The 23,824-nt window shown below is 40.8% G+C and overlaps 1 protein-coding gene and 1 long non-coding RNA gene across 2 annotated transcripts in view; both read left to right on the plus strand.

Annotated features, from left to right (window-relative positions):
• Positions 1–23,824, plus strand: part of LOC121575185 — a 98,081-nt gene that overhangs the window by 62,829 nt on the left and 11,428 nt on the right. The window lies entirely within an intron of this gene.
• On the plus strand, positions 8,438–11,169 carry LOC121575176 (homeobox protein Hox-C4a-like). Its single transcript, XM_041888127.2, has 2 exons — positions 8,438–9,604; positions 10,177–11,169. The coding sequence occupies exons 1-2, from the start codon at positions 9,166–9,168 to the stop codon at positions 10,560–10,562; spliced, it is 825 nt and encodes a 274-aa protein (XP_041744061.1). The 5' UTR covers positions 8,438–9,165; the 3' UTR covers positions 10,563–11,169.

The raw sequence follows: 23,824 nt of genomic DNA on the forward strand, positions 1-23,824 counted from the left end.
TGAGAGCCAGAAATCTTGCTTGTTTGTAGGTGACCAAATACTTATTTTCCACCATAATTTGCAAATAAATTCATTAAAAATCCTACAATGTGATTTTATGGATTTTTTTCCCTCAATTTGTCTGTCACAGTTGACGTGTACCTATGATGAAAATTACAGGCCTCTCTCATCTTTTTAAGTGGGAGAACTTGCACAATTGGTAGCTGACTAAATACTTTTTTTCCCCACTGTACACATCTCAACATCAACATCAACTGTTCAGAGGAGACTGCGTGAATCAGGCCTTCATGGTCAAATTGCTGCAATGAAACCACTACTAAAGGACACCAATAAGAAGAAGAGACTTGCTTGGGCCAAGAAACACGAGCAATGGACATTAGACCAGTGGAAACCTGTCCTTTGGTCTGATGAGTCCAAATTTGAGATTTTGGGTTCCAACCGCCGTATCTTTGTGAGACGCAGAGTAGGTGAACGGATGATCTCCACATGTGCAAAGGTAACTGAACTAAATGTCTATCGCCCCGTAGCACTCACCTCTGTCATCATGAAGTGCTTTGAGAGACTAGTCAAGGATCATATCACCTCTACCTTACCTGTCATCCTAGACCCACTTCAATTTGCTTACTGCCCCAATAGATCCACAGACGATGCATTCGCCATCACACTGCACACTGCCCTATCCCATCTGGACAAGAGGAATACCTATGTAAGAATGGTGTTCATTGACTATAGCTCAACATTCAACACCATAGTACCCTCCAAGCTCATCATTAAGCTCGAGGCCCTCGGTCTGAACCCCGCCCTGTGCAACTGGGTCCTGGACTTCCTGGTGGGCCTCGATGGTGGTGAAGGTAGGAAACAACATCTCCACTTCGCTAATCCTCAACACTGGGGCCCCACAAGGGTGCGTACTCAGCCCCCTCCTGTACTCCCTGTTCACCCATGACTGCGTGGCCAAGCACACCTCCAACTCAATCATCAAGTTTGCAGACGACACAACAGTAGTAGGCTTGATTACCAACAATGACGAGACCGCCTACAGGGAGGAGGTGAGGTCTCTGGGAGTGTGGTGCCAGGAAAATAACCTCTCACTCAACGTCAACAAAACAAAGGAGATGATCGTGGACTTCAGGAAACAGCAGAGGGGACATCGATGGGACCACAGTGGAGAAGGTGGAAAGCTTCATGTTCCTTTGTGTACACATCACTGACAAACTGAAATGGTCCACCCACGCAGACAGTGTGGTGAAGAAGGCGCAACAGAGCCTCTTCAACCTCAGGAGGCTGAAGAAATTTGTCTTGGCACCTAAAACCCTCACACACTTTTACAGATGCACAATTGAGAGCATCCTGTTGGGCTGTATCACCGCCTGGTACGGCAACTGCACTGCCCGCAACCGCAGGGCTCTCCAGAGGGTGGTGCGGTCTGCCGAACGCATTACCGGGGGCAAACTACCCACCCTCCATGACACCTACAGCACCCGATGTCACAGGAAGGCCAAAAAGATAATGAAGGACATCAACCACCCAAGCCACCACCCAAGCCATTTCCTTCAGCTTTTATTTCTTTCATCACATTCCCACTGGTTCAGAAGTTTACATACACTCAATTAGTATTTGGTAGCGTTGCCTTTAAATTGTTTAACTTGGGTCAAATGTTTTGGGTAGCCTTCCACAAGCTTCCCACAATAAGTTGGGTGAATTTTGGCCCATTCCTCCTGACAGAGCTGGTGAAACTGAGTCAGGTTTGTAGGCCTCCTTGCTCGCACACGCTTTTTCAGTTCTGCCCACAAATGTTCTATAGGATTGAGGTCAGGGCTTTTTGATGGCCACTCCAATACCATGACTTTGTTGTCCTTAAGTCATTTTGCCACAACTTTGGAAGTATGCTTGGGGTCATTGTCCATTTTGAAGACCCTTTTGCGACCAAGCTTTAACTTCCTGACTGATGTCTTGAGATGTTGCTTCAATATATCCACATAATTTTACTTCCTCATGATGCCATCTATTTTGTGAAGTGCACCAGTCCCTCCTGCAGCAAAGCACCCCAACAGCATGATGCTGCTACCCCCGTGCTTCACAGTTGGGATGGTGTTCTTCGGCTTGCAACCCTACCCCTTTTTCCTCCAAACATAACGATGGTCATTATGGCCAAACAGTTCTATTTTTGTTTCATCAGACCAGAGGACATTTCTCCAAAAAGTACGATCTTTGTCCCCATGTGCAGTTGCAAACCGTAGTCTGGCTTTTTTATGGTTTGTCTGGCTTCTTCCTTGCTGAGCGGCCTTTCAGGTTATCAAATCAAATCAAATCAAATGTTTTTGGCCACATGGGCCGAATACAACAGGTGCAGACATTACAGTGAAATGCTTACTTACAGCCCTTAACCAACAGTGCATTTATTTTTAATAAAAAAGTAAAATAAAACAACAACAAAAAAGTGTTGAGAAAAAAAGAGCAGAAGTAAAATAAAATAACAGTAGGAGGCTATATATCAGGGGGGTACCGGTGCAGAGTCAATGTCGGGGGCACCCCGGCTAGTTGAGTAGTTGAGTAATATTTACATGTGGGTAGAGTTAAAGTGACTATGCATAAATAATTAACAGAGTAGCAGCAGCGTAAAAAGATGGGGTGGGGGGTGGGGGTGGGGGGGCAGTGCAAACAGTCCGGATAGCCATGATTAGCTGTTCAGGAGTCTTATGGCTTGGGGGTAGAAGCTGTTGAGAAGTATTTTGGACCTAGACTTGGCACTCTGTTACCGCTTGCCGTGCGGTAGCAGAGAGAACAGTCTAGACTAGGGTGGCTGGAGTCTTTGACAATTTTGAATGCCTTCCTCTGACATCGCCTGGTATAGAGGTCCTGGATGGCAGGAAGCTTGACCCCAGTGATGTACTGGGCCGTACGCACTACCCTCTGTAGTGCCTTGCGGTCGGAGGCCAAGCAGTTGCCATACCAGGCGGTGATGCAACCAGTCAGGATGCTCTCGATGGTGCAGCTGTATAATTTTTTTAGGATCTGAGGACCCATGCCAAATCTTTTCAGTCTCCTGAGGGGGAATAGGCTTTGTCATGCCCTCTTCACGACTGTCTTGGTGTGTTTGGACCATGATAGTTCGTTGGTGATGTGGACACCAAGGGGAACTTGAAGCTCTCAACCTGTTCCACTACAGCCCCATCGATGAGAATGGAGCGTGCTCAGTCCTCTTTTTTTTCCTGTAGTCCACAATCATCTCCGTTGTCTTGGTCACATTGAGGGAGAGGTTGTTATCCTGGCACCATACGGCCAGGTCTCTGACCGCCTCCCTATAGGCTGTCTCATCATTGTCGGGGATCAGGCCTACCACTGTTGTGTCGTCGGCAAACTTAATGATGGTGTTGGAGTCGTGCCTGGCCATGCAGTCATGGGTGAACAGGGAGTACAGGAGGGGACTGAGCACGCATCCCTGAGGGGCCCCCGTGTTGAGGATCAGTGTGGCAGATGTGTTGTTAACTACGCTTACCACCTGGGGGCGGCCCGTCAGGAAGTCCAGGATCCAGTTGCAGAGGGAGGTGTTTAGTCCCAGGATCCTTAGCTTAGTGATGAGCTTTGAGGACACTATGGTGTTGAATGCTGAGCTGTAGTCAATGAATAGCATTCTCACGTAGGTGTTCCTCTTGTCCAGGTGGGAAAGGGCAGTGTGGAGTGCAATAGAGTTGCATCATCTGTGGATCTGTTGGGCGGTATGCAAATTGGAGTGGGTCTAGGGATTCTGGGATAATGGTGTTGATGTGAGCCATGACCAGCCTTTCAAAGCACTTCATAGCTACAGAAGTCAGTGCTACGGGTCGGTAGTCATTTAGGCAGGTTATCTTAGTGTCCTTGGGCACGCGGGACTATGGTGGTATGCTTGAAACATGTTGGTATTACAGACTCAGTCAGGGACATGTTGAAAATGTCAGTGAAGACACTTGCCAGTTGGTCAGCACATCTCGGAGTACACGTCCTGGTAATCCGTCTCGGCCCTGCTTGGCCTTGTGAATGTTGACCTGCTTAAAAGTCTTACTCACATCGGCTACGGAGAGCGTGATCACATAGTCATCCGGAACAGCTGGTGCTCTCATGCATGCTTCAGTGTTGCTTGCCTCGAAGCGAGCATAGAAGTGGTTTAACTCGTCTGGAAGTCTTGTGTCACTGGGCAGCTTGCGGCTGTGCTTCCCTTTGTAGTCTGTAATAGTTTTCAAGCCCTGCCACATCCGACGAGCGTTAGAGCCGGTGTAGTACGATTCAATCTTAGTCCTGTATTGACTCTTTGCCTGTTTGATCGTTGGTCGGAGGGCATAGCAGGATTTCTTATAAGCGTCCGGGTTAGAGTCCCGCTCCTTGAAAGCGGCAGCTCTACCCTTTAGCTCAGTGCGGATGTTTCCTGTAATCCATGGCTTCTGGTTGGGGTATGTACGTACGGTCACTGTGGGGACGACATCATCGATGCACTTATTGATGAAGCCAGTGACTGATGTGGTGTACTCCTCAATGCTATCTGAAGAATCCCGGAACATGTTCCAGTCTGTGCTAGCAAAACAGTCCTGTAGCTTAGCATCTGCATTATCTGACCACTTTTTATTAACCGAGTCACTGGTGCTTCCTGCTTTAGTTTTTGCTTATAAGCAGGAATCAGGAGGATAGAGTTATGGTCAGATTTGCCAAATGGAGGCGAGGAGAGCTTTGTATGCGTCTCTGTGTGTGGAGTAATGGTGGTCTAGAGTTTTTTCTCCCTCTGGTTGGACATTTAACATGCTGGTAGAAATTAGGTAGAACGCAGTTTAAGTTTCCCTGCATTAAAGTCCCCGGCCACTAGAGCACTGCCTCTGGATGAGCGTTTTCCTGTTGACTTATGGCCTTATACAGCTCATTCAGTGCAAATCTTAATGCCAGCATTGGTTTGTGGTGGTAAATAGACAGCTATGAAAAATATAGATGAAAACTATCTTGGTAAATAGTGTGGTCTACAGCTTATCATAAGATACTCTACCTCAGGTGAGCAAAACCTCGAGACTTCCTTAGTATTTGATTTTGTGCACCAGCTGTTGTTTACAAATATACACAGACCGCCACCCCTTGTCTTACCGGAGTCAGCCGTTCTATCCTGCCGATGTAGCGTATAGCCCACTAGCTGTATGTTGTCCATGTCATCGTTCAGCCACGACTCGGTGAAACATAAGATATTACAGTTTTTAATGTCCGTTGGTAGGATAACCGTAATCTTAGGTCATCCAATTTATTCTCAAATGATTGAAGATTGGCTAATAGGATTGATGGGAGGCAGTTTACTCAAGCTCGCCGTCGGATCCTTACAAGGCACCCCGACCTACGTCCCACGATATCTCCGTCTCTTCCTCATGTGAATGACAGGATTTGGGCCTTGTCGGGTGTCTGTCGGATATCCTTTGACCCGCCTCGTTGAAGAAAAAATCTTTGTCAATACGAGGTGAGTAATCGCTGTCCTGATATCCAGAAGCTCTTTTTGGTTATAAGAGACGATGGCAGAAACATTATGTACAAAATAAATTATAAATAACGCGGAAAAACACACATAATAGTACAATTGGTTAGAGGGCTGTAAAACGGCAGCCATCTTCTCCGGCGCCAGATATAGGACTTGTTTTACTGTGGATATAGATACTTTTGTACCTGTTTCCTCCAGCATCTTCACAAGGTCCTTTGCTGTTGTTCTGGGATTGATTTGCACTTTCGCACCAAAGTATGTTCATCTCTAGGAGACAGAATGCGTCTCCTTCCTGAGCAGTATGACGGCTGCGTGGTCCTATGGTGTTTATACTTGCGTACTATTGTTTGTACCGATGAACGTGGTACCTTCAGGCATTTGGAAATTGCTCCCAAGGATGAACCAGACTTGTGGAGGTCTACAATTATTTTTCTGAGGTCTTGGCTGATTTCTTAAGATTTTCCCATGATGTCAAGCAAAGAGGCACTGACTTTGAAGGTAGGCCATGAAATACATCCACAGGTACACCTCCAATTGACTCAAATGATGTCAATTAGCCTATCAGAAGCTTCTAAAGCCATGACATCATTTTCTGGAATTTTCCAAGCTGTTTAAAGGCACAGTCAACTTAGTGTATGTAAACTTCTGACCCACTGGAATTTTGATACAGTGTATTATAAGTGAAATAATCTGTCTGTAAACAATTGTTGGAAAAATTACTTGTGTCATGCACAAAGTAGATGTCCTAACCGACTTGCCAAAACTATAGTTTGTTAACAAGAAATGTGTGGAGTGGTTGAAAAACAAGTTTTAATGACTCCAACCTAAGTGTATGTAAACTTCTGACTTCAACTGTATTCTTAAATTCCATTCCTTACTAGATCTGTGTGTATTGGGTATATGTTGTGAAATTGTTAGATATTACTGCACTGTCGGAGCTAGAAGCACAAGCATTTCGCTACACCCGCAATACCATCTGCTAAACATGTGTATGTGACAAATAAAATTTGATTTGATTTGTGTGGTTCCCACTGTGAAGCATGGAGGAGGAGGTGTGATGGTGTGGGGGTGCTTTGTTGGTGACACTGTCAGTGATTGATTTATAATTCAAGGCACACTTAATCAGCATGGCTACCACAGCATTCTGCAGTGATACTCCATCCCATCTGGATTGCGCTTAGTGGGACTATCATTTGTTTTTCAACAGGACAATGACCCAACACACCTCCAGGCTGTGACCAAGAAGGAGAGTGAATGAGTGCTGCATCAGATGACCTGGCCTCCACAATCACCCGACCTCAACCCAATTGAGATGGTTTGGGATGAGTTGGACCGCAGAGTGAAGGAAAAGCAGCCAACAACTGCTCAGCATACAGTACCAGTCAAAAGTTTGGTCACAAGTACTCATGCAAGTGTTTTTCTTTATTTTTTACTATTTTCTACATTGTAGAATAATAGAGAAGACATCAAAACTATTAAATAACACATATGGAATCATGTAGTAACAAAAACAGTGTTAAACAAATCCAAATATATTTCTGTATATTGTCTATTTTTAGTTGAACCATGGGTTGAATTGAAACAATTGCTGTTGATGACTTTGCAACGTTGATTCAACCAGTTTGTGCCCAGTGGGATGTGTCTAATAGTTTACACTAACTGCTTCTCACAGTGTTGCGGGATTTCTTAAATGTTTGGGTTTTCTGTGTCCATCCTGTTTAGATAACACTATTCACTTCCAAAGCTATGATGACAGAAATGTTGAATACTATATTATTATTACCAGAACTTACATTATAGTATTTTGTGCACCCATTAATAGCCTATACTATTTTTCAAGATATAGGCCGCTAGGTGTTGTGTTGTGCGTATTTACACGAATAGGCCTGTATCTCCTCCTGAATGCAATGTCCTCATGCCATTGGCCTAGGCTACTTATTATTCTAAGTGGGATTTATTAACAGTTATTTCCCGTTTTCACAATCACAGCTTGCAGCATTGGAATGCAGTTCAAGTCGTCTATATGCACCCTGTAGAACCGAATTTGTGTTAACAATACACAACCGCAAATTCGCCTCTACGGGAATACATGGGCGATTTCAATACCTCAGCTGTGTCAGGTAGAACGTCCGTCAAGAACATTTGATAATGCTTCAATGGATGTGAGCAAAAGTCTAACCTTTGGAAGATAGAGAAGGAGATAGAAGATGGGGTTGCCAAGAGAGCGAGGGGGAGAGAGGGAGCAAGATAGAGGGAGAGAAGAATGGTCTAAGAAACCGTAAAGAACGCATGCAAGCGGGGATCATTTGAAGCTATTGATTTACTGCTTTTTACAGCCCAATAAAACTCAAACAACATTCAACCAGGAGCCTTCAACATCAGCGGGCGGGCGCACGATTCTAATAAATAAGCCATGCTAACTTTTATGTGTCGTTTTTATTTATATCCAATAAAAACGGACACAGCAATGATGCCTATTATTTAGGAAGTAGAGACAGTTAAGCTGGAGGTTCAGCTCTCAGTCGCTCTGATATAGGATTGTGAGGGGGACTCCGTCTGTAATCCGCCAGGCCATTATCACTCTTAGGGTCATTATACAAACAATAACTTCTAGTCCATTGCAAGTACAGCTGCCATGAAGGCTACTCCTACTATTACCACCCCTACCACGACCTAATGCTAGACTATTCTGTCTTTGGTCTTCACAAGATGGTAAAAAATTGCAATGACAATATGTTTGTTGTAATAACAAGGCTAAATCAAATCAAATTGTATTGGCCACATGCGCCGAATACAACAGGTGTAGACTTTACAGTGAAACGCTTACTTACGAGCTCATTCCCAACAGTGCAGTAATGGTCTAATAGCCTATTACGCATAATATTATAATTATTAGCCTATTCATATCGTGAGAAGTAGCATTAGCAGTAGGCCTACTATTACCCTATTAGTGGGCTAGTACTGGTAGTAGCATCATCCTCACTGGTTTAGAATGCTTGATTGATGTGTTAATTTACAAATTGTTGAATTATCCAATTGCGTACCGGTCTCCAAAGGATTGTCTTGTCGATGATCGATACTGCCCAATTAATTAGAGGTTTAGTGTGTTATCGTAAGAATGTGGTCCTGTTTTCCCAAAATCCCCTTTTTCTCCAGATAGGCCTATCTGCTTTCTTATATCAATCAGTGTTAGCCATTGGGTTATGAGTATGACTGCGTTCTGCTGTAATGGTTTAATAATGGAGTGGTTTATCTGTGCGTAACTGCATAGTTCACATCACCTTACTCCATTGTTACATTGTTCTGTTTGTTTTTGTGTTTTCCGAGTCATGTCACTATACCTTTGCTCAGCCTCAGTCCCTGTCTGAGATGTATCTCTTCCCGCATACTCACACAGCCTCCCACTGACCTTCGCCTCTTTCTGCCCTATTCAGTCATTTCATACTGATCTTCATCGAAGCGCCGAGGCCTAACCTCGAGAAAACACTCTCACACCTATACAAAGGGTACACAAATATTATAATTAACATTTAGTTCCTTATCCGGGAACTATCTCGCCAGCTGCCATTGGACTGCTGTGTCACGTGGTTAAAGTAACTTTACAGGGTCGCTTGCTAGTAGGAGGGCTTTATGGACCAGAAAAACGACAAAGGTAGAAAAAATATTTTTCACTCCAGAAATTAATGATCATGAGCTCGTATTTGATGGACTCTAACTACATCGATCCGAAATTTCCTCCTTGCGAGGAATATTCACAAAATAGCTACATCCCAGAACACAGCCCTGAATACTACAGCCGCACGAGAGACATTGGCTACCAGCATCCCCACCAGGAGTTGTATCCTCCGCGAGTGACCTACCAGGAGCGCCCGTATAACTGTGTAAGCATCCCCGAGCCCGAGCCCCAGACTGGCCATGGGCTTACACACTCGGGGAATCTGCTCGCAGGGAAGGTACAGACAGCTCCACGTGAGCCCTTGCCACTGTTACCCACATCCCCTACGTCCCCACCGACTGCGCCGCCTGCCTACATCCAAGCCACCCCGGAGCATCCCATCAGCTCTACCTCGGCTAAGCAGCCTGTAGTGTACCCATGGATGAAGAAAATCCACGTCAGTACCGGTAAGCAATCTGTGTTGTTATTCTCATAACTCGCTCTCCCTCCCTCTCGCACACTCTCTTCCCCTATTTCACCCCTATTTTACCTAGATCGCCCGCCTCTATCCGTCTCGTGCTATGTAAGTTGTGATAGAGCAGCCCCTTTGAAATGGCACATATGAGGAGGATTTACGAGTCAGCATTGGCAATTACACCCGCCATAAATTTTATAGCGGAGGCACTAGTCTGGACAGCCGTATTGCCATGTGGCTTTTTCTGTTATGTAGCCTATGTGTCAGAGGGAGGAGAGAGTGAGAGAGAAAAAGAGGGCTAAGAATTTATTTATTTGTAATGTTGAATAAATAATTCAGCTGCTCCCTCGCCGTGGAGAAAGTGCTACCCATTATATAGACCACGAGTCGAGTCCATGACTGTGAAATATTTGATTGGGGTCTAGATAATAGTGATACCACTCTCCATTCACCGCACTATTTCTTTTCATATTTCAATTCACGCCAATCTTGCTTCCCTCCTTTTCCTTCTTCTTTTCAATTCCTTTCTCCTCTCTTTTCTATTTACCTCTCCAAACCTCTCAGCGAATCCCAATTACAATGGAGCAGACTCAAAGCGGTCCAGGACTGCTTACACTCGCCAGCAGGTCTTAGAACTGGAGAAGGAGTTCCACTATAACCGCTACCTAACTCGGCGAAGACGCATCGAGATTGCCCACACACTGGTTCTCTCCGAGCGCCAGATCAAAATTTGGTTTCAGAACCGAAGGATGAAGTGGAAAAAAGACCATAGGCTACCCAACACGAAAGTGAGATCCTCTTCCAACGCTAGCGCGATCTCCGGGTCCACCACAGCGTCAACAACAGCCAGCACTCTCCCTCGTGCGGTGGGCTCTAACACCGTGCCAGCTTCCGAGGAACTCTCTCGAGTGTCGGTAGTCGAACGAAACCAGGATATTACAAGGTTATAGACACACAATAATATCTGACAAATAGGAAGAAAAAACAACGAATTATTTATAAAAATACATATTATTTTTTTATATATTTGTTCCTCGTAGTGTTCTTGTGCATAAACGGGGTTTTCCTCTCAGTCCACGGTTATTGACGTATGCATGTTATATAGCATGGATTACTGCAGATACCAATGCATTATTACGGTTATCAGGGTTAATTTATTTATGATAGGAATTGTTTTATTTTTTAGTAAAACATTTTTGACGAACAATAATGGACATTATCAATGTATTTGAATGTCAATAGACCTACATGCACAATAGTTTTATTTATTCTCTGAAAAATAATGGTAGGGTAATTTATTTATTTTTTAATCTCAGAAGTGACAGTAACAATAGCAAGTATACGTACCAGTAAAACAATATATTGCAATAGCCTACATGTGAATCAGTGAAATGTTGTGAATTATTTTTCAGCACAACCTCTTATCAGGAAAAGTACATCTTAGGTAATGAGTGTAGTGTGTTTTGTGATTACAATTTTGTGGTTTAGATTTATTTGAATTGATCAGATGCAACAAAATAAGTTTAGTGTATTTGTGATAATCGTAGTGGTCAATAAAACGAGTAGTTTAAAATACGTTTGTCATCTTTATTTACTTAAAAATACGTTTGTCATCTTTATTTACTTATTTAGCACAACAACCTATTCTATATACATATGGCCTAAACTATGTTTTGAAAGTTCATCCATGTAAGAGATGGGGAACACTTGAGCGTCCCCAATGCAAACGAAGAAGTACTCGGACCTTAAAGTGGTAGTCCTATATGTCATTGGAATAACTGATCGATAACTTTTTACAATTTCAGATTAACATCATGCACTCTTAAAATATACCCCTCTAAATAGTTTGGGGTATAGGCTACTATTAAATTATTTTGGAGGTACATTGGTCCATATAGGCTATAGGCTAAAAGTCTCAGTGCTTATACCTTATAAAGTGGTCAATACTTTATCCATCATCAACTAACCAATCAAATAAAATTGTATTAATCACGCTTCATAAACAACAAGTGTAGACTAACAGTGAAATGCTTACTTACAGGCTCTTCCCAACAATGCAGAGAGAAAGGTCCTCTGTAGCTCAGCTGGTAGAGCACGGCGCTTGTAACGCCAAGGTAGTGGGTTCGATCCCCGGGACCACCCATACACAAAAATGTATGCACGCATGACTGTAAGTCGCTTTGGATAAAAGCGTCTGCTAAATGGCATATTATTATTATTATTATTAGAAAGAAAATAGCAAAATAATAGAAAAGTAAAACACATTATAATGAAAGTAATAATAAACACACAATGAGTAACGATAACTTGGCTATGTACATTGGGTACCAGTACCGAGGTATATGTACATATAACTAGGAATAAAGTGGCAGATAATAAACAGTAGCAGCAGCATATGTGATGAGTCAAAAAAGTTAGTGCAAAAGCAGTCAATTAAGATAGTACAGGTAGCTGTTTGGTTAACTATTTAACTAACTATTTAGCAGTCTTATGGCTTGGGAGTAGAAGCTGTTCAGGGTCCTATTGGTGGTTAATACCTTCCTGTACAGGAGGTACCAGGGGGGACTAAGCATGCACCCCTGAGGGGCCCCATGTTGAGGGTCAGCGTGGCGGATGTGTTGTTGCCTACCCTCACCACCTAGGGGCGGACGTCAGGAAGTCCAGGATCCAGTTGCAGAGAGAGGTGTTCAGTCCCAGGGTCCTTAGCTTAGTGATGAGCTTGGAGGGCACTATGGTGTCAATATGACTGCTGATTTTGATGCTTAATTTCATAAAATGTATTTCCAACCAATGTTTGACTATACCAGCACAGGTGACGTCCATGTTTCAAGCAGGCTATCAACTATGTTATGGATCTGCGTGCGCATTTCCATAGGCATAAATGGAACTCTTTTGCACATATGGAGTATAAAACATAACTAACTAGTCCAATGAAAGCCACAATTACTTGGCTGTAACTTAAACAAATATTTGGATATTGTGTTATGTTATTTCAGGAAACACATCTAGCAATTCCAGTGTTTGGTAGGTGTGATTTTTGAATTGTAGAAAACACTGAATTCGTCTACTAGTCTATTCATGCACACTCAGAGGTACCCCATATCAAACTACACTATCAAGTATATATATAAATCAAAATGTATTTTAAAATGTATAGGTGAGACTGTTATTAGCAGAGTTATAAGACCCAGTGCAGCTTCGTAACATACAGATTCAAAATAAATCCACACTTGGTATATGTAAGAGTTGTTTACAATATTCCAAGATGCATTCCAAGCCATTTTCACATGCAAATAACACTTGATATCTATAGGCTATCTGTAGTGCTCAAGGGGAAGACATTCCAGAGCAAAAATACTTTTAAAAACGGTTTACAAAGTCTTGTATGACAACAAACTCATAAACGCTGGAGTAATAGGTCCATAGTGATTTATTATAATACGTGAATAAGTTAATAAGCAGCTACATGTCTACAGATTGTGGTGTTAATTGCCTTAGGCCCAAATACTGCTAGTTTGCATCATGTACAGACTGAAGGTGTATGGTTTGAACAATCTTGGGCCATAGTTTATTCTAAGTCTTAAATGCAGACATTTTTATCTCAATATCAAAACATTTCTGGGTAACAATTAAGTATCTTACTGTGATTGTTTTAAATTAAAATGGTCAAAAAGAAACTAAAATAGCTTCTTAGCAAAGAGCAATTTCTCAAGCAGGAATTTATCTAGGACTGTCTGGGAGTGGTCTGAGCGTGGAGGATAAAACTGAAAACTAGCAGTTATTGGCAGAGAGGTTTGGAACTGTCTTTCTTATTGTTCTATTAATTAATTTACCGCCTCATGATGTCACCAGGCAGGCCAAAACTCCAACTCACCAAAACAGGCAGAAATGTCAGGTGGTCTTTTCAAACAGCTCTTACACTAAAAGGGCATTATCATAATTTTCACAATTTCACAGTATTATTCCAACCTCATAGTGTGGAAATATATATAAAACACAGGAAAATCACGTTTTTGACTGCGCTGTGCCTTTAATCCATGTCTCCATATTAGCATGGACCACTCAACTCTTTCCTATAGAAACAAGCCACATGGTGAGACCTTTCTAGATTTCATCCAATATAGAACAGAAAGATGCAGTGTAAAGCCTCACTCGGCCATGACTTTCAAGGAGAATGGAACCACACAAGATCCACCCACCGTTCTGGCTGCCATTACACTCCCGGACACCGGTGAGAAATGAGTGTGTGTGCATACCAAAACAGCAGCCTCCCCGTGATCTATTTTCTATACCACTCTGTCGCCCTATAGCGCGGCTGAAAAGGGCAATCCTATTGAACTTTTTTCAGACTGACGGTAGAAAAGGCTGGGGTTCATGTGGGGGACACGTTTTTCTGTGCCATTAGCTTCATTTCAGTCCTGGATGCTCGACCCTTTCAACGGTCTAACATGGCCTGTCAAGCTCCCTCGACTTGTAACGTGTGTGTGTGTGTGTGTGTGTGTGTGTGTGTGTGTGTGTGTGTGTGTGTTTGTGTGTTCGTGTGTGTGTCGTCAGGGGGTTGCCTTGATTGTGGATGTTTGTTCTATATTAATTGACCTGGGAGGGTGTGTGATGTGACTTGTTAATTGTCCTGATGCTGTTGTACCTGTGACCTGTGTAGCTCATTATGCCATTATAACATACATGCGTGAGTAATGTCTGAAATTAATAGCCTATAACAATTCTTAGCTTATGATTATTAACTTGTAATAGGCCTACACCTTGAGCCATACATTGAAAACTTTGTATAGGCCTGTATAAAAACATACAAGGTTTTATGGGGAGAAATGGGTCCTGTGTGGCAGAGCATGGCGCATACAACGTCAGGATCGTGGGTTCGATTCCCACTGGTACCACCTATACCAAAATGTATGCAAGCACTATTGTAAGACACTTTAGATAAAAGTGTCTGCTAAATGACTAAAGTGTATTTTTAGGCCTATATATTTAACATCAAATAATATTAGCTAAAGACTTGTAACCAAATGACATCTAGTAGCCTAACTTGTGTTTTTTTTAAATCTATATTTATCTCACTGTCATCCTCTGAGTATAGAAGACTACCAAAGATACAGTATATCCAAGAAATGAAGTGTTATTTGCATGTGGAAAACATGTCGGATGCATTCGCTCGGTTGTTGGTGCATGGCCCACTCTCTGTATGCACATCGTACATAGCGGCTTTAAAACATTAAGAGGTGTTTAGCATTGGGGTTATTTTGTCCTAATGCGATCATCAATGCACACGTGTTCGTTCATACATCCAGTAGCCTAAAACGTTTTACCGTATCACCTCCTATATACTTTCCCAAGTGTCTTTGACGGGACAGAGAGAGATGAGTGTGTCTGTCAGGCTTGAATTGACACGTCCATCCCATTTTAATATTGCCAAAAATAATCGATATCTATGACCACCATCATTGCATTTGCTAATAAAAAAGCAGAGTTAGAAAAGTGTTCAGGGACAATTGATAGGTTCTCCAACAACGAAAACACACAAGGTCGTGATAAGAGCCTAGAACATGGCTATTTTTATTTATTTCTACAACTCTATAACAAATATTTTTCAAACAGGCTGTCTGCATCAGCCTTTTCGATTTAATGAATCTTTAAGGATTTCAGAATGTGTTGAACAAACCGAGTAGGTTTTTCGAAATGATGCGGATTATTTTTCTTTCTTTCTTTTTTCCTTTCTGTCGATTCTGCTTTTTGGCCACCTCTCTATCCCTCAAAAGGACATTTGGTTAAAAAAAGTAATCAATTGGTATAATTGACTTCCCTTGTCATAATCATTATTACTAAATGATTGCCCCATACCTCTCACATTGGAACTTTTTATTTAGCCCTAGCCTTCCTCTTGATTAGCCTACTAAATGGACTGAAATATCATGGGTTTAGTTACCTATTTGGACAGCTGTGTTGATATAACTAAGCATGTGTAGGCTACTTTTTTGTACTCTTTTTTTGTTTTTGTATGTCTTTGGTGAACATGTGTGGGGTGTGGACTATGTTTTTGGCCGTATTAGGCTAAACCCAAGTCTCTGGATTTGTCTCCTATTTGCAGAGCAATGATAAATATTTAAAGACCCAATTTCTTGTGAGTTCGTGTCTGACAACGAAAAGGGCCATGACCCTACTTGAGACAGGGAAGGACACTTTAGAGGAGAGAGTAGAGAAGAGAATAGGTGCAGCAGAGACCCATTCAGCGCTGTGTTATGGACCACTGGCTGTATTGGCACCAAACTAGGCTATTAAGCAGGTGCAATAGGCATGGCACATGAACAGATATGATGCGAGGAATGATGGAGGACTGGATCGAAGTTTGTCTTTTTGTAAGAGGATATAGCCTATGCTTAGGCCCATTATTTATTTATTTATTTATTTTAAGTATAGGCCTAAATGGATTTAGTAGTATTTGGTATTTAGACTTTTCGTGTAATTTAGTAACCTACAAAAATCAGTGGGTTAGCTGGCTCCAAATAACACCATTATTTCTTAAGCCAACATTTCCCAAATTAGGCTGTATGACGTTATATTGTCATAATATAAACATTATATCAGTGTTCAAGTCAAATTTCAAATGTTCTATTAAGATAGCCTCATGTTGGCAAGCACTCTTGATTGTTTTTTGTCTATAGGCCTAAAACCGTTTTAATACCGCGAAAGTCCCTGAGGAAAATGCGATCAAACTTGCAATAGGCCTATAGACCAAATGGTTTAAACATAAGTTACTCAAAAACATTCTGCTTTGTCTAATTCAGTATGCCTGCCTATATAGGCCTACAGCTTTCTGTGTCGCTACATGCCTGGAGTAGTCCCCAGCCTCTGGGTTGCTTTGGAACTGTGCAGTGTCTTTCCAGCATTCCCCTGTCTCACTCTGATTTATGGCACGTTTTAAAGTATTGCCCTTACGCCCCTCAAACATGTGGAACTCTTCCACAAGACATGGAAGGGTTTTGGAATAGGCCAGGCTATGTCAGAGGAAACGTAGGCTACAGCTGCAGCAGAGGGCTTCCTAATTTAAGCAGTTTTTTTTGTGATTATTTCATCAAATGCCCAAGTTATTTGAAAAATGCCTTCTATTTATAGCCTACGTTTTGGATTTGGATTTTACATTGTTAGCCTATTGGGAGTTCACCGATGTTTTCAGTATTCAGGAGAGTGAATATTAGGCTTTGTGTGCATCATGGAAGCAGCATATAGGAGCCCAGAGTTGAAACAGGGGTCGTCTGGCTATTGAACAAAAAGGGCGGCACTCTCAATGGTGATGTGTTATAAATCTAGCTTCTCCCTTATTCAAACTGCAGAGCACAGCAGATGTTTCCTTCTCCCCGAATGCGCGCGCGGTCGTTGAGGACCTCTCCCTGTAGCCTGTCACACGTGATGTGATAAAAAATTATACTTTACACGAAACGAAACGCATATTTTCATTCTTTATCCAATGTACTGTACTTCATACATTGTAAGGAATCATTTTACCTCACAAATCACATACACACGCTTATAAGGGAGTTTTGCTAATCAAATAATATGTTGGTTGTCAACACGTTCTCTCAGAAAATATGTGGTCTAAAAATAATGCCAGATTTACAGTACATTAGGCCTACTTGCTGCTTTCATGTTTACAATATGGTAAATTAATCGCCAATAGGCCGTTATAAGTCATAATGGATGACAAATAGGATACTACTGCAACATAGCCTCCTTGGCCTATATCTTTAATATCGTTCCTTAGGATTATATGCCTGTAGGCTAATTAGACACTTAGGTGGAATTTTATTTAGATCCATTTGTTAATTGTTTTTATTTATTTTTATTTTTATTTTTATTTAACCTTTATTTAACTAGGCAAGTCAGTTAAGAACAAATTCTTATTTACAATGACGGCCTACACCGGCCAAACCCGGACGACGCTGAGCCAATTGTGCGCCGCTCTAATTTAATTTAATTTAGATCTATTTGTTAATAATTTCATTTTGAGGACTCAATGAAATGCCAAAGGTTAGGAAATTCAGTTGGTATTCCCTCAATTAATCCTCTCTGTCCACATGTGACCAACTCACAGTTTACACTACAGTATATGCATTACTTGTGGATAGGCTTAGGGGTGTTCAGATTGAAGCTCAATCCCCCTATAAACTAGTGTTTACATTAGTTTTTCCCCTCCTGAATGTTAATTCCAATTACATATAACAGCTTATTAGGAGGATCCAAAATGATGCCATTGACAAATAAAGTCATGTTTGACTCTCCCTCCAGGCCCATTGGTGGAAAAATAATGCCCAGTCCAATCTATTCCAATGGACAAAACATATACAGTACCATCAGAAAGTATTCACACCCCTTGACTTTTTCCACATTTTGTTTTGTTACAAGGTCGGATTAAACTGGATTTAATTGTCATTTTTTGTCAACGATCTACACAAAATACTCTGTAATGTCAACGTGGAAAAAAACATTCTAACATTTGCAGTAGTGGTGCGTGGGTAAAATCACTGGGGAAGCCAGGGAAAAAAAAGCCATATTACAATCTAGGCCTATGTGTTGTGATAATTACGTTATTTACTCTAAAACATGTTAGTTCATATGCCTTGCCACCGTGATATATAGGCCTAAGGCCGAGACAATAAGAAGACACAGTGGCAGAATATATTCAACCACACCTTTGTTTTATCACAAAACCGCAAATCTGTCCGGCGGAGTCCACAAAGCATATTGCATGTAACAAACAGTTACATGACCAACAGCATGGTCAAGCAAGTTAATGTTTCCTATATTTTCAGACTAATAAACAACTATTAATTTAGAACACCGCAAGTTGCAAAGAAAAAAGGAGCTGCCTCCACTATTCCAGCACCATTTCAACTTCAATATTTCAACATCATAAAATCACCTATGCTCACCCTACTTGTAGAGAAACGCCAATGCCATCCTCCTCTCTTTTGTGTTGCAGAAATGGTCTATGATTCTGTCATAAAGTACACACTTTTAGTTTTTGTTGTCCTAGGCTACCTGGCTAAAATGCTTGCTCATTGCCTCTTTCATGAGCCAGCTAGTTAACATTAGCCTACTACATCTAGCTACAGATTGACTTTTTGAGAATTAAGTCAAACCACAAGACCAAATCCCTGGCTAATTTAGGAAAGTGCCAATTTTAGCTAGCTAGCTAGCCACTGGAGAACAACAACAAGATGCAACAATTCAATTTTTTTCAATGAAGTTTGGCTTTTGATGTGATGTGATTGGTGTGAAACTGGCTAACCTTGACACTTATTTGGTGCGCCAGGACCATTCACATTTGAGCTCACTCAGTTTAGCTCAATGCTGATTGGCTATTATTGTATTTATTTTTTATCAAGAGGCCAAATGTTTGCTGGCTTCCCTTGCATTCAATGCTACAATGTCATACTCTTTTTGACCAGACAGCATCAGATAGATGGCCTACACATACAGAGACAGAGGGGCGCTGTTTCGCTCCCTTGGATGAGATACATTTAGCCTCTTGCAAATTGAAGGAAAATTATGAAACACAGAGAGATGAAAGATAAATTATAATCATGTTTTTCCCTTTTTGTCTTGGTAATTTTTTGGGGGAATCCTGGCTTTTGAAGATTTTGTAGACGATTTAAGTCAAAACTGTTACTAGGCCACTCAGGAACATTCAATGTATCCCAGTGTCTTTTGGAAAGCAGACTGAACCAGGTTTTTCTTAAGGATTTTACCTGTGCTTAGCTCTATTCCGTTTTGTTTTTATCCTAAAAACTCCCTAGTCCTTGCCGATGACAAGCATACACATAACATGATGCAGCCACCACCATGATTGAAAATATGAAGAGTGGTACTCAGTGATGTGTTGTGTTGGATTTGCACCAAACATAACACTTTGTATTCAGGACATAAAGTTAATTGCTTTGCCACATTTTTTACAGTTTTACTTTAGTGCTTTACTTTTTATTCTGTACAGGCTTCCTTCTTTTCACTCTGTCATTTAGGTTATTAATGTGGAGTAACTACAATGTTGTTGATCCATCCTCAGTTTTTTCCTATCACAGCCATTCAACTCTGCAACTGTTTTAAAGTCACCATTGGCCTCATGGTGAAATCCCTGAGCGGTTTCCTTCCTCTCTGGCAACTGAGTTAGGACGGACACCTGTATCTTTGAAGTTAATGGGTGTATTGCTACACCATCCAAAGTCTAACTAATAACTTCACCTTGCTCAAATGTCTGCTTTTTTATTTTATTTTTACCCATCTACCAATAGGTGCCCTTCTTTGCGAGGCATTGGAAAACCTCCCTGGTCTTTGTGATTGAATCTGTGTTTGAAATTCACTGCTCGACTGAAGGACCTTTAAGATAATTGTTTGTGTGGGGTACAGAGATGAGGTAGTCATTCAAAAAACATGCTACACATTATTATTGCACACAGAGTGAATCCATGCAACTTATTATGTGACTTGTTAAGCACATTTTTACTCCTGAACTTATTTAGGCTTGCCATAACAAAGGGGTTGAATACTTATTTACTCAAGACATTTCAGCTTTTCATTTTTTATTAATTTGTAAACATTTCAAAAAAACATAATTCCACTTTGACATTGACACACACATCTCAATTTAATCAATTTTAAATGCAGGCTTTAACACAACAAAATGTGGGAAAAGTCAAGGGGTGTGAATACTTTCTGAAGGCACTGTATCTCTGTGAGGAGGAGAATATCAAATAGGAAATATCTATGACAATGAGCACTATATACAGTGAGGTTGGGGTAGTAGTAATAGTAATAGTAATACTATTAGTAGTAATACATAATTTTTCATCTACACTGATTGAAGTGCATTTAATAAGTGATACCAATAAGGGCTCATAGCTTTCAGCTGGATTCACCTGGTCAGTCTATGTCATGGAAAGAGCAGGTGTTCTTAATGTTTTGTATACTCTGTGCATATAACTTTTTCTAAATACGAAATATTAGATCAACTTACCTCAGAATCGTTTTGTTAGAGTGAAATACATTTTTTTAGATGTGACAGATAACATGTTTAGTTGAGCAAGAGTAGTGGCAGCCAGAAAAGTGATGGGGGAAAAAATGTGTGACATAAAGTGGTTTCTGTGAGAATTACAGGGGGGCAGTTACCCCGGGGGGCTAGTAACCCCACCTTACCCTACTGGTAGGACAATTTAGGACCTTTCATTAGCTATCACAATAAACTCTAAACTGTTAATGAGGCCATTTATAATGCTTATATCTAGGTTAAGTGTGGGAAATGCCTCATCAAATTCAAACAGGCCTACTCTTCCACCTGTTTAAGATTAAGTCCTAATGTGATATATAGTGGTGGATGAAGAATTGACATTGCCTAAATGCTATTTTTTTCAATTAGAGAACTAATTAGCCTACATAACACTTTTAATTAAGATTTGCCATCCTGCGAAATTGTCCAGCACATTATTGTTGGTCTCCTCAATGGAAGGCTGACTCTGTCTTATTTTCTTTTACTCAGCGTTGTTTACATCCGAAGAAAGCGATGGAGTCATAAATCTTACCCTGACTGCACCGAGACAGTGCCATTTGTATGCATGGTTCTAACCACAGCCAGTACCTTGCCCATTCACATCTCCCCAGCTCGCCTCTTGCCTTCTCTCACCCACAGGTCAGGCTGTACTCTATAGACTATCACACAATTTGACCCCAAGGAGAGAGGCTGTGTTTGCCTGGGGCTGAATCAAAACTTATTTTTGATTGTTTGTACAATTCATAAGTCACTATCTGCCTGATAAGTTCACTAAACAAACAAGAATAACCCCATTGTAACATGTGAGCCTATTGTCTTACTGACTGCATGCCCAGTTACCAGCAGCACACAACCAGTTTTACTTATTTTATTCAAATCTTCTTTAATATTCGTTTTTATTTATATTTCTTCTCGATATGCCCTAGCCTAGACCATATCAAAGGCAGGGAGATATTATAATGGTTTGACAGGGTGAGCTAACGGCCGGCGCGAGCGATGGGAGAAAATAATGTATTGTTGTCATCGCGGTTCACACGGAGTTCACGAAGAGCTGCTGCCTGCTTGTGCAGAGAAGAGAGGAAAGGCTCGAGCTATTCTAGCGCTCTGAAGAAAGGGAATAACAAAATAGAAAAGGGAAAATGTTGATAATAATAATGCAACCCAACGATAGCACGAATTATTACAATTACATTGTTAGTCTAATGTTTACCCTGTAAGTAGTAGTAGTAGTAATAATAATAATAATAACAATACATTATTTTTTGTCAGTCTGGTCAAGCAGAATTGAGAGGATATGGCAGAGAAGTTTTGCTTAAGAATAAAGAGATTGAGAATTATATAATTGTGCAATATTTGCATGATTTCTTTAATATAAATCCAAGTGTTCATTTGAACAATAGGCCTAGTCTATAAAACTAAATGTTATTTGAGAAAGTATACATTTCCATAACATGATAATAATTTGATACACTTATGATAACCTTAATGTTAGGCAAAATGGCAAGAACATTTTCCAATATTGACTTTGGTTAGGTCTATATCTGTCTTTTCTGATGTTCAAGGCATATCAGTTATTATGAGGATTATTTAACACAGGAAATTGCAGTCAAACTTGCCTCTATTTTGTGCAGGCAGAAAATACTTGTGGGAAGTGCAATATCGTCTCAATTGAAGAAGTATTAATTAGAGTGGTGTTGATTAGCAAATGTAAATACTTTTCATAATGCATTGGCATATTGCTTCTGCATACTTCCGTATAGAACTATTTACCTATAATTTAATTTGATGCAATGTAGGCCTATTGTCAGGGCTGTTGTTTTTGTTTGACGGCCTTCCTGATATTGCTTTCCTTGTCTATAACCTCCCCAGCTTGTACTCACCTGTTCTGTCTTGGCAACTTGACAAAGCGTTTGAACTTCAAATTAGACCTACTGATTACAACAATAATACAAATCACAGCAGAATATGTAAACGGAAATGGGTTACAGGAAATTATATGAAAAAATATTAACGCTAAATAGCTATTAGCCGACTCTTCAATTGGCTCAACAAGTTAACAGAATGGAAAGAAATGCTTATTTCCCAGAGTGGGGAATAATTATGGGCCTAATACTAAAGACATGTATTTTGACAGTAAACATGTATTACCTTTTAATGTGGCATGAACACAACTAGTCATTATGTTTTCTTCTGATTAGCCAGGTTTCCATCCAATTGGAGACACTTTTTCATTCGAATTTCCGCATAAAAACTATATATTCTATGCATTTTCCGACCAGAGATGTGTTTCCATCAAATTGACTTGTTGATGATAAAAGGCTGTGTGTGATGACTTAGTGCACATAAAAATAGCTTTTGCGGTTAAATTCCCATGTACGGAAAAAAAAATTCTACTCTACTGATGGTTTTGTCACAAAAAATGTTGCCTTATATTTGCACGTGCGCTCTCACCAACAGCTTGCAGACACAGTGGGGGTACATGATCAGATTATTATGGACAGAGTGAGATTATTTGTATTTGTCAAAAGGCAGCCAAGCATCTATCATCATGTCACCAGAATAAGACTCTCGATATTTATTGGAAAGCAGCATCAAGCTCATCACCATGCACTTTCACCGCCCTTTGAAGCCTTTATAAATTATTTAGTCTGTAGCCTAATACACTGCATGCTTTCAAATCAAATCAAATCAAATCAAATTGTATTTGTCACATACACGTGTTTAGCAGATGTTATTGCAGGTGTAGCGAAATGCTTGTGCTTCTAGCTCCGACAGTGCAGTAACATCTAACAAGTAATATCTAACAATTTCACAACATATACCCAATACACACACATCTAAGTAAGGAATGGAATTTAAGAATATATACATATATGGACAAGCAATGACAGAGCGGCATGAACTAAGATACAGTATAATACAGTATATACATATGAGATGAGTAATGCAAGATATGTAAACATTATTAAAGTGACTAGTGTTCCATTTCTTAAAGTGGCCAGTGATTTCAATAGGCAGCAGCAGCCTCTAGTGTGCTAGTGATGGCTGTTTAACAGTCTGATGGCCTTGAGATAGAAGCTGTTTTTCATTCTCTCGGTCCCAGCTTTGATGCACCCGAGTCATAGTGGGAGGACCACACAATGAGTTAAATAATATGCC

This window comes from Coregonus clupeaformis, chromosome 10 (assembly GCF_020615455.1).
Source record: "Coregonus clupeaformis isolate EN_2021a chromosome 10, ASM2061545v1, whole genome shotgun sequence".
NCBI lineage: Eukaryota > Metazoa > Chordata > Actinopteri > Salmoniformes > Salmonidae > Coregonus > Coregonus clupeaformis.